The sequence below is a fragment of the Dendrobates tinctorius genome, unplaced genomic scaffold, assembly GCF_039654945.1.
Source record: "Dendrobates tinctorius isolate UK_male_01 unplaced genomic scaffold, ASM3965494v1 ptg000026l, whole genome shotgun sequence".
Lineage (NCBI taxonomy): Eukaryota > Metazoa > Chordata > Amphibia > Anura > Dendrobatidae > Dendrobates > Dendrobates tinctorius.
In genome coordinates this window covers 15570134-15584840 of record NW_027361694.1, presented here as the reverse complement: position 1 = coordinate 15584840, position 14707 = coordinate 15570134, and the positions used below count along the sequence as shown (strand labels likewise).

General features: G+C 41.0%; 1 protein-coding gene across 11 annotated transcripts in view; it reads right to left on the bottom strand.

Annotated features, from left to right (window-relative positions):
* Window positions 1-14707, bottom strand: part of DOCK9 (dedicator of cytokinesis 9) — a 345565-nt gene that overhangs the window by 83930 nt on the left and 246928 nt on the right. For 8 of the 11 annotated variants that reach the window (XM_073569534.1, XM_073569535.1, XM_073569538.1 and 5 more), the window contains exons 34-38: window positions 14493-14626; window positions 13230-13344; window positions 12184-12250; window positions 5196-5243; window positions 1494-1630 (exon numbers count right to left, since the gene is read on the bottom strand). In XM_073569534.1, the coding sequence (XP_073425635.1) occupies window positions 1494-1630; window positions 5196-5243; window positions 12184-12250; window positions 13230-13344; window positions 14493-14626 (501 nt within the window). Of the gene's footprint in view, window positions 1-952; window positions 997-1493; window positions 1631-5195; window positions 5244-12183; window positions 12251-13229; window positions 13345-14492; window positions 14627-14707 lie in introns of all 11 variants that reach the window. The other 3 variants (XM_073569536.1, XM_073569537.1, XM_073569540.1) reach the window with 2 other exon arrangements.

Genomic DNA, 14707 nt, shown 5'->3' with positions numbered 1-14707 from the left:
TTTTTTAACTGCACTATGCCTGACACTAATTCAGAAAGAAAAATACTAGAGTTATTGAAAACATATGTCATTTAAGTATACTCTGCATACTGGATATGGAAAGAACTACAGGTCTAAAACTAGAATTGTATTTTTTTGTAATTAAACACCAAATTATCTGATATAGTGCACTCTGCAAATACATATCAAACAAATAGATGTTAGTTTTGGTCTTATATTCAGCAGACTGCTTAGGGCTGAAAGATCTTGAGAGGTTTATGGTATTAAAGGGAATCTATCACAAGGTTTTTAGCCCTGAGAGCAGCATAATGTATAGACAAAGACCCTGATTCCTGCAATGTGTCACTTGCTGAGCTGCTTACTGTAGTTTTGATATAGTGACTATTTTATCAGCAGGAGATTACCACTAGAGGACTAGTAAACCTGCTGCCACGTAGTCTTCCATATTCATGAGCTCTGTATAACACTACCCCAACTGATCGGCAGTTTTCTGTGTACACAGTGTATAGGCAGAAAGCTGCCAATTAGTGGTGTGGGCGGAGTTATACAGCGCTCAGTATTCAGAACTGGTAGATCTGCAACAGAGAAAACAATGTTTTATTTAAAAATACAGCAAACAGTCTAGTAAATGATACATTGCTGGAATCAGAATCTCTACCCCTATATCATGCTGCTCTCAGCTGGGGTAGTAAAAACCTAGTGACAAATTCCCCTTTTTGCTCATTCCAGAAATAACACTGCTGTTAGTAAGAAGCCAGATGACAATAAAACCGGTTGCTACTAAGCAATTAGGTGTTTCCATACACATTAATATTACGCCGTGCCTGGGGTTATGTACTAGACAACATTCAGTAGGCCTAAAATAAGAAGGAAGCAAAGCAGGAGAATTATAAAAACTTTGGCTTAACGTAGTGCAGACTTCTACGCCAAAGTCAACCTGATTGAATCTTACCATTTTCTACAGCTATTCCAAGTATACTTGATATCTTTCTCACACTGAAAACACAGAAAAAGTCAATTCATTATTGAATGCTTTTTCATACACATAACTGTGGACATTATAGTCTCACCTATCATCGGCTTTACTTCTCAGCTGGCACCAGGAGGGTAATGTGTGCGGGGCACGCTCTGCCAGGACCATGCAAACACACGTCCAGGTTACTGGTCAGAGGACAACCAGATGGTACAGAGGAAAATCTGCTACTCGGAGGATTCATATTCTGAAATCCTCTCTATCACATATTTCCAAATCATAGTACGCAGCAAAGTGTCACGTAGTGTCTGTGGCTGCACAATATTAGCAGAATTGGGCGGCACACATTATCATCTGGTGTCCATGAGCAATCCTGTTCAGGGAAGGAAAAACATGAAATTGAGCCCAGATTGAAAAATCTTCTATAGTCCAAGTGTGGTGCAGAGAGTCTTTGGTACGTGCCAGTGCTGTGGTGGTACAAGAAGAGGCGGCCGATAGCGAAGATCATCACAGAACTTACTGTGGTTAAAAGTGAGAGAGTTATCCAGGCTGCTGAGCTGCTGCAATCTGGCATGCATCATCCCTGTCCTGTTACGGGAAACAGGTAATGTCTGAGACTTTCGGTCATGAACTATGGGTCCCAACCCCTCCTGGTTCCTGTAAGATGAGTGGAAATGGGATAGAAGCACCAGTTAGATGTGTCCCCACTGCAGAGAAGTGGGGGCAGTTAGTAAAGCAGAGAAACACAACCTTAAAAAAAAAATTGGGTCTAAGGCAAAAAAAAAAAAAAGTCCTATTAACCATAAAAGCAACATGCTACAAAGCGCTAACCGTCAAATCTGGGTATTGGCCATCAATATTACTTGCTATTTACAACTAGAAAATTAACTAGGAAACGCCTAAATCAAACTACAGTCCAATATGGCGATGAAGAAATGTGTTGATGCAATTAGCTATCCTATGAAATGTTCCAAAGGGTTAAATCGGAAAACGCCATACATAAAAGGCATGCAAGAGAGTAAAAAGCAGCAAGGCAAGGTGATTGGTGATTGTCTTACCCAGGCAGGAAGGGAGAAGAGCCATATACTTTGTTATACTTGCCAGCAATCAAGTGAGGAAAACAGAAAGAGTGAGCCGTGTTAGCGGTCAGCCGAGGCTGGCTCCCTAAAGTGTACCACCACCATCAGTGCTAAAGTGAGGGCCAAGGCAGGACACGCAGACATCTGAGACATCTTATTATTCATGTTATCATGTGAGATACCCGGAACATGCACTCGGCACCATGGATCATGCTTACATCGGTGTCAGTGTACACAGTGTGACTTATGACGTTAATCCCAAGAGTATAAGGTTGTGGGAACATAAACATGGCTCCTTACTGAAGCTGGTTATAGAAGTAAAGATTATTTGTAGCAATTTTTTATCACCATATTGGCTGATGTCAGGACACATTTATTTCACATTATCCATGAGATAAATTGCCCATACACTGAGAAATATCCATTTAGGCATGCGATGTTCCAAAATACAATATAATTTAAGAATCAATCACCAAATTGTACAAGAGTCATTAAAGTGGTTGTCATCTACTTGGACAACACCTTCTTGATCTAAATGTTTGGCCCTGATAAAATAAAAAAACCTATACGCACCTCCCATGCCGGCGCCATTCCAGTGGTGTCAGCACCCACGGTCCTGGGGTTCTTGGGTGGTTGCTGTGGCATGTGAGCTCAGCGCCCAATCAGTGCAGGTGTCACTCTCCCCACCATCGGACAAATTGATCATGAAGAGGAAGTCCGGGCTGCAGCTTCTCTCTCACTTCCTCTTCACGTGTGATTTGACAGGAGGTGGGAACAGTGATGCTAGCGCTGATCGGTTGCCAGGGTCACGTCACAATAGCCACATGATAGCACCAGGACCGCAAGTGCTGACACCGCTGGAATGGCCCCAGCACAGGAAGGGCGTATAAGTTTTTTATTTTATCAGGGCCAAACAATTACGGTAGATCAAGAAGGGGTTGTCCAAGTAGTGGACAAATTCTTTAACTCTATAACCAGCTTGAGCCATACTACAAAATTAGAAAATTAACCCTCTTAAGAAAATCTGAGAAGTAAAACATAGATGTACAGTACTGTTAGGTTTAAATAAAACATGAATTAATCACAGGTTCATTAATATCTTCCACGTACTTAATTATTAAGGTCAAAATAATAAATGATTTAGGAAATTGTTCATGTAAATAAAGCTTGCTATAGTGATTACAGAATATAAGACAAGGCTATGTCTGTGCTACATCCAGTAGTAGTATATTTAGTGCCAACGATGGGATCAAACACCTCACTGAGATCAGGAAGGAAGTTTTTAAAGTTACAGCAATCAAGTTTCAGATCTAGCACCAGGTAAAAAAAATTGCAAAATTTTTAAGTTTTATAATAATGATAAAAAAAATTCCAATATAAACTTTGGGAAAAGTTTTCCTGGGCTTGAAGGATGGGATCCAATCCTGTTCTTGGCATTAAATATACAGCTAAGTTAGTGACAGGCTTAGCTGTGTGCCCTAAAGGAGTTTGTCCAGGATTTTACAAAATTATCCTAGTAGTGGGAAATGTTAAAAAAAAAAAAAAAAAAAAAAAAATCAAAAACTTGTGAAATTTTCCAGCGGCTCTAGTGATGCTCACCGGTCTTTGCCCTGCAGTGACAACATAACGTACCGCATTGTTTTGCAGGTGCTGGCTCTATGCATGTATGGCATTAGACCACCGAGGCCAGCTTACGTGAATGTATAGCATGTCATTACTGCGAGACAAGAAAACAAAGACTAATGAGGACCAATAGAGAGCAAGGAAGGTAAGTCTTGGATATTTTTACTTTAAACACAATGTCTGCTATAGTTTTAACTGATGGACAAACTGATCATATGAAAAATATTCATTCATTTTCCATGGGATGAACAATAACCAATCTCAGGATGTGCTTATAAATTTTTTAAATTAATCGAATAATATGTACTAAGAAAAAACACAATACCCTCATTATACACCCTGCTACATGTTCATTCAATATCATAAACTGCATATACAGTATGTGGGTGATGATGCTTTATCTGAGATCTTAAACTTCTCTACTCACAGAAAGTTACAGTTCATTTAGCAGAAACCTACTCTGTCAAAACATCCCTGTATGTAAATGTAGATCTCATGAAGAAATCCTGATTATTACTGCAATGTCTCTTTGGATTTTAGTATGGGTCAGAGAACATCATAAGTAAAGCGAAACTTTGTTGCAGCCTTTGCAACATTATGAATTTTTGTCATATACATCATTACTTTATTTTGCCACTTTCTCTACGAAACACCAAACTGCAGGGCTGTTTTAGTGCCACGTTCATGCTCCTTTAGAAACTCCTTTCAACTGCTGCTCAATAATGAGAATAAGCAGTACACTATAGTCAGTCTGTGTATGGGAATTCTCTTGAGTCCAGGGGTTAAGGGGGTTTTACACATAGCAATATCGCCAACAATATCGCTAAAGCATCACTGATTTGGTGACGCAGCAGCGAGATCGCTAGCGATATCACTATGTGTGATACTTACCTCCGACCGGCTCCCCCCGCTGTCCATCGCTGATTGCGCGAGATCGCGCAGCTCCATTTCTCGTCGGGCGCTTCCTGCTGGCGCTGACTAGCGACGCGTGGACGCGGACGGGAGGTTGTCAGGATCGCTGCGTCTGAAAGGCAAGTAACAACCACTGTATCGCTGCTGCATCGCTGTGAGATCTGCCTGTGTGGCAGCTCACTAGCGACCATTTAGCGATGCACCAGCGATCCTGACTGGGTCGTATCGTGGTCGGGATCGCTGGTGCATCGCTAAATGTAAAGGGGCCTTTAGGAGCTGACAGATTCACCCAAGGTTAGTCCCCTATTCTGATTGCTTGAAAATAGTGTACAGATCATTAACGAGCAGCAATTGTAAAGTGCATTTGAAAGAGCATGAACTGGGCATGGACACAGCACTGCAGCATAGTCTTTGGGAGACAAGAAAGCAAAATAAGGTAGCGAAGCATATCATAGCTTTGCAATGCCTGGACGATAATTAAATATTAATTAAAAAAGAAAAAAAATAGTTTAGTTACTTTCAAACAGAAATACAAACAAAATCCAGTCTGGAGGCAGTTACATACAGAGGAGTCGTGATGTTCACACAGCTCAAATGTAACACTATACCTGGCAATGTATCGCTTGCCCATATACTGGAACTGATGAAGGCATACTCTGCAGAGGCGAGACAGATCACACAAAAGATCAGTGAAATATGACAATGTTATAATAGTAAACAGAAAAAAAGGGATTTCTAAACTAGTCATTTGTCAAAAAATAATGAATGTCAGATAATTTATTGATTATACCTCAAAGAAACAATTTTTTTTTTTTTTTTTATACTTCTAAACTGAATCTATTACTTTAATTTCTAGACCTTGCAATAGTGGACAATATAGGGGTTATAACTAATATAGTGGCTTTGGTTTTTTACCTATTTTGCTACATAACTTGTATTAACTCCTTCACCCCCAAGGGTGGTTTGCACATTCATGACAGAGCCAATTTTTACAATTCTGACCACTGTCCCTTTATGAGGTTATAACTCTGGAACGCTTCAACGGATCTAGGCGATTCTAAGACTGTTTTATCGTGACATATTGTACTTCACTTTAGTAGTAAAATTTTTTCGCTATAACTTGCGTTTAATTATGAAAAAAACAGAAATATGGCGAAAATTTTGCCATTTTCAAACGTTGAATTTTTATGCCCTTAAAACAGAGAAATATGCGACACAAAATAGTTACTAAATAACATTTCCCACATGTCTACTTTACATCAGCACAATTTGGGAAACAACATTATTTTTTGTTAGGAAGTTATAAGGGTTAAAAGTTGACCAGCGATTTCTAATTTTTACAACAAAACTTACAAAACCATTTTTTTAGGGACCACCTCACATTTGAAGTCACTTTGAGGGGTCTAAATGGCAGAAAATACCCAAAAGTGACACCATTCTAAAAACTGCACCCCTGAAGCTACTCAAAACTACATTCAAGAAGATTATTAACTCTTCAGGTGCTTCACAGAAGCAGAAGCAACGTGAAAGGACAAAATGAACATTTAACTTTTTAGTCACAAAAATAATATTTTAGCAACAATTTTTTTATTTTCCCAAGGGTAACAGGAGAAATTGGACCCCAAAAGTTGTTGTCCAATTTGTCCTGAGTACACTGATACCAAATATGTGGGGGGGAACCACTGTTTGGGCACATGGCAGGGCTCAGAAGGGGAGGAGCCCCGTTTGACTTTTTCAACCTAAAATTGGCTGGAATTGAGATTGGACGCCATGCCGCGTTTGACGAGCGTCTGATGTGCCTAAACAGTGGAAACCCACCACAAGTGATCCCATTTTGGAAACTAGACCCCCTAAGGAACTTATCTAGATGTGTGGTGAGCACTTTGAACCCCCAAGTGTTATATAATAAAATAATATAATTAATGTTAATATAAAATCCTGTTTTGTTCCCACATTAATGATCATTTAGTCCCCAATCTTTAATTTTTCTAAGAGTAACAGGAGAAATTGGACCCCAAAAGTCGTTGTCCAATTTGTCCTGAGTACTCTGGTACCCCACATGTGGGTAAAAACTGTTTAGGCACACGTCGGGGCTCGAAAGGGAAGTAGTGTTGTTTTGGAATGCAGACTTTGATGGTCTGCTGGCGTCATGTTCCGTTTATAGAGCCCCTGATGTGCCTAAACAGGAAAAAAAACCCACATGTGACATCATTTTGGATACTAGACCCTCAAAGAACAAATCTAGATGTGCCCCCAACTAATCTAATGTAAATTAGTAGTGCATGGAGGTGTGGTACAATTTGAAGCAATCCTTCATACACAGGCCAGGTTTTTCGGGGCAGGTGTCGCATTGATAAGTGGTGTCCCTGCGTATTCCTTTTTTGTAACACACTCGACACCTTTTTTGCAGCTTACCTTTTCTTGGGGTTGGCGGGACCACCCCTGGAAAATGCTGACCTGGTACAATACGAGCACCTTCAGTTCCAGAAGTACTAGGGCCCGCTCCTTCCTGAGCGCCAAACATCAGGGCCTTAACCACTACCTCCTGGAACTGAAGGTATGACGTATCGCTGGGGCATGCACATTGTGACAGCAGGACTGCGTTGAGCATTGCCATTTGGACGATGTGCATGGCCAGCTTTTTATACCACACCAATTTTGGGGGGCGAGGTCCATAAAATTATGAGCCACTGATTCCTGATTTTGTGGCAGAATCAGTAATCAAGTTTGACACCACAGGCCTCACAGAAATTGACTTTTTCAAAGTCTTTTTCTCTGAGGATTTTGTTAACCTCATGGTGGAGCAAACTAATTTGTACGCTCGTCAATTTTTGGAGCAAAACCCGCGTTCAACATTTTCAAACTGGTCTCCTGTAGATGCAGTTGAAATGACGCAGTTTTGGGGCCTGGTCCTCCATACGAGGATACTGAAGAAGCCGGCAATATTGGAGTGTTGATATTTTATACAACACTCCAGTGTTCCGAATGGTCATGGCCCGGACGCGTTTTGAGGCCATCCACAAGTTTCTGCATTATTCTGATAATGCACAGTGTCCCGCACGAGATGACCCCAACTTTGACCATCTTTTCAAAATTCGGCCGGTCATCAAACACTTCAACAAAAAGTTTGCTGAAGTGTACGTGCCCCAAAGGGACATCTGCGTGGATGAGTCCTTGGTTCACTTCAAGGGAAGGCTGCGATTCCGTCAATACCTGCCCAGTAAGAGAGCCAGGTACGGTATCAAACTCTAAAAGCTGTGTGAGAGTACCTCAGGGTACATCCACATCACAGCGCCAATCACAGCGCTCTGGATGCCGGGGGGGCGGGATCGCAGCCCGGGAGGCCGACGCCATCTTCTGTAAGTCGCTGTATCGCATTAAAGGGCCTGACGTATTATCCCGTCCACGGTCATACGGGCCCGGGTACCGTGGACGGGATAGTACGTCGGATGTCAGAAAGGGGTTAAATTATGTTTGTAATCCCATTAGTGTGTGATGCATCAGCAATAAATAGTCTAAGTTGGTGAAGTGAAGTGAGAAAAATATAGGCATATGTTAAATTTATGGGATCAAATAACTGAAACTTGGCATGTGTATATGTATTCACCCCTTTTCCTATGAAGTCCCTAAAAATTTCTGGTGCAAGCAATCATAAATCACAAGCTTAGTGAAAGGAAGTCCACCTGTGTGTCACATGGTCTGTTAGTATATACACACCTTTTCTGAAGACCACAGAGGCTACAACAACATCAAACCCCTTTACCCCCAAGGGTGGTTTGCATGTTAATGCCCGGGCCAATTTTTACAATTCTGACCACTGTCCCTTTATGAGGTAATAACTCTAGAATGCTTCCATGAATCCTGGTGATTCTGATACTGTTTTCTCGTGACATATTGTACTTCATGTTAGTGGTAACATTTCATTGATATAACTTGCGTTTATTTGTGAAAAAAATGGAAATTTGGCAAAAATTGTGAAAATTTCTCAATTTTTCAACTTTGAATTTTTATGCCCTTAAATCACAAATATATGGCACACAAAAAACTTAATTAGTAACATTTCCCACGTTTACTTTACATCAGCACAATTTTGGAACCAAAATTTTTTTTGTTAGGAAGGTTATAAGGGTTAAAAGTTGACCAGCGATTTCTCATTTTTACAACACCATTTTTTTTTTTTTAGGGACCACATCACATTTGAAGTCACTTTGAGGGGTCTATATGATAGAAAATACCCAAAAGTGACACCATTCTAAAAATTGCACCCCTCAAGGTGCTCAAAACCACATTCAAGAAGTTTATTAACCCTTCAGGTGCTTCACAGGAATTTTTTGAACGTTTAAAAAAAAAACTGAACATTAACTTTTTTTTCACAAAAAAAATTACTTCAGGTCTAATTTTTTTTTATTTTATCAAGGGTAACAGGAGAAATTGGACTGCAAAAGGTTATTGTGCAATGTGTCCTGAGTACGCTGATACCTGATATGTGGGGGGGGAACCACTGTTTCGGCGCATGGCAGAGCTCGGAAGGAGCACCGTTTGACTTTTTCAACGCAAAATTGGCTGGAATTGAGATCGGACACCATGTCACATTTGGAGAGCCCCTGATGTGCCTAAACAGTGGAAACCCTCCACAAATGACACCATTTTGGAAAATAGACCCCCAAGGAACTTATCTAGATGTGTGGTGAGAACTTTGAACCCCCAAGGGCTTCACAGAAGTTTATAACGTACAGCCGTAAAATTAAAAAATCATTTTTTTTCAAAAAAAAAAAATGATCTTTTCACCCCCAATTTTTATTTTCCCAAGGGAAACAGGACCCAAAAAGTTATTGTGCAATTTGTCCTGAGTACGCTGATACCCCATATGTGGGAGAAAACTACTGTATGGGCACACGTCGGGGCTCGGAAGGGAAGTAGTGACGTTTTGGAACGCAGACTTTGATGGAATGGTCTGTGGGTGTCATGTCGCGTTTGGAGAGCCCCTGATGTGCTTAAACTGTGGAAACCCCCCACAAGTGACTCCATTTTGGAAACTAGACCCCCCCAAAGAACTTATCTAGACGTGTGGTGAGCACTTTGAACCCCCAACTGCTTCACAGAAGTTTATAACGTAGAGCCATAAAAATAAAAAAATCATTTTTTACCACAAAAATTATATTTTTGCCCCCAATTTGTTTTTTTCCCAAGGGTAACAGGAGAAATTGGACCCCAAAAGTTGTGCAATTTGTTCTGAGTACGCTGACACCCCATATGTGGGGGTAAACCACTGTTTGGGTGTATGGCAAAGCTCGGAAGGGAAGGAGCACCGTTTGACTTTTCAACGCAGAATTGGCTGGAATTGAGATCAGACGCCATGTCACGTTTGGAGAGCCCCTGATGTGCCTGAACAGTGAAAACCCCCCAATTCTAACTCCAACCCTAACCCCAACACACCCCTAACCCAAATCTCAACCCTAACGGGAAAATAGAAATACATACTTTTTTTTAATTTTATTATTTTTCCCTAAGGGGGTGATAAAGGGGGGTTTGATTTACTCTTTGTGGCCGGTTTTTATGTTTGGCAGCTGACACACGCTAAAAGACACTTTTTATTGCAAAAAATAGTTTTTGCATCACCACATTTTGAGAGCTATAATTTTTCAATATTTTGACCCACAGAGTCATGTGAGGTCGAATTTTGGGATGCAGAAAAAACAAAAACCAGCATTTCATGAATTTCCTTTTTTTTTTTTTTTGGGGGGGGGGGGCAGTTTACACTGTTCCGCATGTGGTAAAACTGAAAAGTTGATAAAGCGGTTATATTCTTCGGGTCAGTATGATTATAGTGATACCTCATTTATATATTTTTATGTTTTGGCACTCTTATACAATAAAAACAATTTTATATAAAAAATAATTATTTTTGCATCGCTTTTTCTGCGAGCTGTAACTTTATTTTTTGCTGATGATGCTGAATGATGGCTCATTTTTTGCGGGACAAGATGACGTTTTCAGCGGTACCATTTTCATTTATATCCGTCTTTTTGATCGCATGTTATTGCACTTTTTGATCGGCGGTATGATGATAAAGCATTGTTACTGCCTTTTTTTTTTTTTGAAGGGGTTCACTAAAGGGGATAACTAGTAGGACAGTTTTATAGGGCAGGTAGTTACGGACGCGGTGATACTAAATATGCGTACTTTTATTGTTTTTTTTTTAATTTAAAAAAAGTATTAGGAATCTTTTTATTTCTTTTATTTATTTAGGAATTTTTTTAAAAAATTTTTTACACTTTTTTTTTTTTTTTTTTAACTTTATTACTTTGTTCCGGGGGGGGGGGGGGGACATTACTATATTGTGTCAGATCACTGATCTGAGAAAGCCGCCTTCCTGCAGGACCCGAAGGGGCCCCGCGGCCATCTTGGATCCGGGGGCCTGCAGGAAGGAGGTCTTCGGAACAACGCGAGCACATCGCGTTGTTTCGAGGGGCTCAGGGATGTACACAGGGAGCCCCCTTCCCTGCGCAATTCTTCCCTTTGTCCCCGGTACATTGCGATCTTGTTTGATCGCAGTGTGCCAGAGGTTAATGTGCCGGGAGCGGTCCGTGACCACTCCTGGCACATAGTGCCGGGCGTCAGCTGGGATAATCAGCTGACACCAGGCTGCGATCAAGCAGAGACTGGAATATCTGTCCATATGACCACAATAAGCCAAAAAGTCCATAAAGGTGGCCTTTATGGAAGACTGGACAGAAAAAAATTTAAGTCTCGTTTTGAGTTTGCCAAAAGACATGTGGGAGACTTACCAAATGTTTGGAGGAAGGTGTTGTGGTCAGATGAGACCAACATTTATTTTTTTGGCCACCAAGGTCAACTGGTGCCAAACAAACACAGCTCATCACCACAAGAACACCATCCCCACAGTAAAACATGGTGGTGGCAGCATCATGCTGCCAGGATATTTTTCGGCAGCAGGGATAGTGAAAATGGTCTGAGTCGAGGGGAATATGGATGGTGCAAAATACAGGGATATTTTTGAGAAAAACTAATTTCAGTCAGTCAGTGATTTGAGACTGAGATGGAGGTTTAACTTCCAAAAACACAATGACACAAAGCATACTGGTAAAGCAACACTTGGGTGGTTTAACGGGAAATGTGTAAATTTTTTCGAGAGGCCTAGTTAAAGCCCAGACCTTAATCCAATTGAGAACGTGTGGTCAGACTTGAAGATTGCTGTTCACCAGAAGAAAACATCTTACTGTTAAGAGGTTGGAGCAGTTTTGCCTTGAGTAATAGGCAAAAATCCAAGGTGCAAGATGTGGAAAGCTCATAGAGACTTATCCAGAATGACTTGCAGCAATAATTGCTGCTGACTTTAGGGGTGCATAGTTATGCACACCAAAGTTTTCAGTTATTTTCTATTTGTTATTTGCTTCACAATAAAAGGAAAACCAAATGTTCACAGTTGTAGGCATTTTCTGTACATGAACTGAGGCAAATCCTCAAGAATACCATGAAATTCCAGGTTGTGAGGTAGCAAAACACAAAAAATGCCAAGATGAGGTTAATACTTTCACAAGCCACTATAGGCGACAATGAAATAAAAGTACATACTCTGAGATGGTGAAAAAGTCCATCAGTTCTGAAGATGTGGCTTTGTTCCAATATGTAAACAGTGCATCTGATGAACAAAATGAATGAAAGATTGTTAACTATATTAACTACTTCCTGGCTGCTATACTGGACATGCAGTGGACATGAATATATGCTTTTTACAAGAGATTACATTATTTGGGAGCAGCATTAAATTAATCAGGGGAGTTAAATTACAGATGACAGGTATTCAGTACAGCCTGTACAGATTCTTTTGGTGGTACACTTTACAGATCATTTGCGCAATGGAAGCGCCATAAAGGTATTTCCGAAAAAGGCCAGATTGGCGTCTCAGAATCCTTAATCATGTGATACTTCACAAGGCTTTCCCCTCCCCAGACATCTAAACATCACAATAAACTGAACCTGCCAAGAGTCAGGCCACCCATCTCTCCTGGAAAAAGTGGCATGACTACTCATGATGGAAAGCATGTCTGAGGAGGGGAACGTGGGGCCTAAACCAAGATCAGACAGAATTCTCAATTTAGTCCTTAAAAGTCACCAATGAATGTAAAAATAATTAAAATTAAGTGCCGCTAAAGTAAAGGCCCTTTTACATTTAGCGATGCACCAGCGATCCGACCCGGTCAGGATCGCTGGTGCATCGCTAAATGATCGCTAGTGAGCTTTCATACAGAAAGACCTCACAGCGATTCAGCAGCGACGCAGCGCACGATACTTACCATTCACACACAGCGATCCTGCCGTCCTCCCGCCCGCGTCCAGCGTCGCTCGTCGTCACAGCAGGAAGTCTCAGCAGGAGGCGCCCGACGAGAAATGGAGCCGGACATTCTCGCGCGATCAGCGATGGACAGCGGGGGAGCCGGTCGCTGGTAAGTATCACACATAGCGATATCGCTAGCAAAATCGCTATAACGTCACAAAACCAGTGACGTTTTAGCGATATTGCTAGCGATATCGCTTAGTGTAAAACCCCCTTAACTCAACCTATGATGTAATGGCATACAACCACCTCAGTTAGACCTACGTCCTCAAGTACTACATACCATCTGACATGCTTTTCAAAATGTGAAGGAAGCACATGAGTAAACTTTTGATTTCGGCTTGTTCCAGCTTGTCACAACGAACTAATGTGTTTCCTGAAGAGCCTCCATGCTGATTCTAAGAATGTAAAACAGGTAGTAATTATCTTCATTATTACACTGGACTGACTGAGCCCAGATCAAGACGTTATCTAGACGGCACACCTCTCCACAAAGGTGCGGCACTGCAAACATTCACACATAGTGGAAAGCATCAAGGTACTATTCAGCGGATTTCATTGTAAAGTAATGCTCATCCTTAAATCCAATTATTCCACAGGTTTTACAAGTCCATACAGTGGATAATGAGAAGAAAGCTAAATTAAAGCATTTATATTCTAAGATCAAAGTGGTGAAAATCAGTAAGGGTAAGGAAAGGTAGTAATACACTGCAATCACTACAAATGAGCAAGCTAATCACTCCGCATCAGAAGACTATGCTCGAATATCATCAATGATCAGGATGGATCCGATACTTATCACATGCCATGTAATCAGATACTAGAACCAAATGATAAAATACTTCTTCTGGATTCTGGGGAGAAACTACCGCATGCAATACAGTCTCTGACAGCACTGGCACGGTCAGCAGAGAGAAATCCATAGTGTATCGGTTTCTCTTAGCAGCCTGTGTGTAGTCTTCTTCCTGTCCACAAGAGCGCAGGGCGTGCGCAGAATGCCTCCGAAACAGTCTGTCCTTCTGCACCGGGAATGCATGGCAAAGGCGAGGAGGAAATGCTTTAACCATTTACTACACACTCCACATATTATACAAGAGTATGACAAGCTCACCAAGCGACCTTAGCCGATAAACAGCAAATATCTTAGACTATGTTCACATGTGCGTTGTGGTTTCCATTCATTACAGAAACCATGATGCAGTACAGGATCTGTCATAACATGGACACCAAGAGTGTCCCAGGTACCACACTAACTTATGATGGCATCTGCTAGGTACTCCACAAGTGTCCATCACTTTGTGGAAAAAAAAACGGTGTGCCAAGCTACTTTTTCAACCAAATTTCCCAGAATCTGCAACGCGAGCACCAGACGCAGATGTGAACATGGTCATACTCATTATGTATAGAAGACACCTGAGTACATAGAAGATGACATACATAGTATAAAAAAACAGTACTAATCATAAATATGGCGTGGCTGCATGGGAATCATCAAGCTAATATTTTGGGTAAAGGTAAAAAAAAAAATGAATGGCACTAGACATACCTTGTCTAAAGAACTGCTCTTGTCACTATTCCTCTCAGGAAGACTGTTCCCCGAGTCTGTGCTTATGAGAGACCCCCTGGAGTCTGCATTCCTCACACTATTTATATTGGGAGTGGATGAGGTATGTGGAGAAGCTGCAAAGTAATTAAAAGGATAATTAAGCCTTAAATAATCTAAAAAACATACTAATTTGACGGCGTATAGATTTAGTCTGG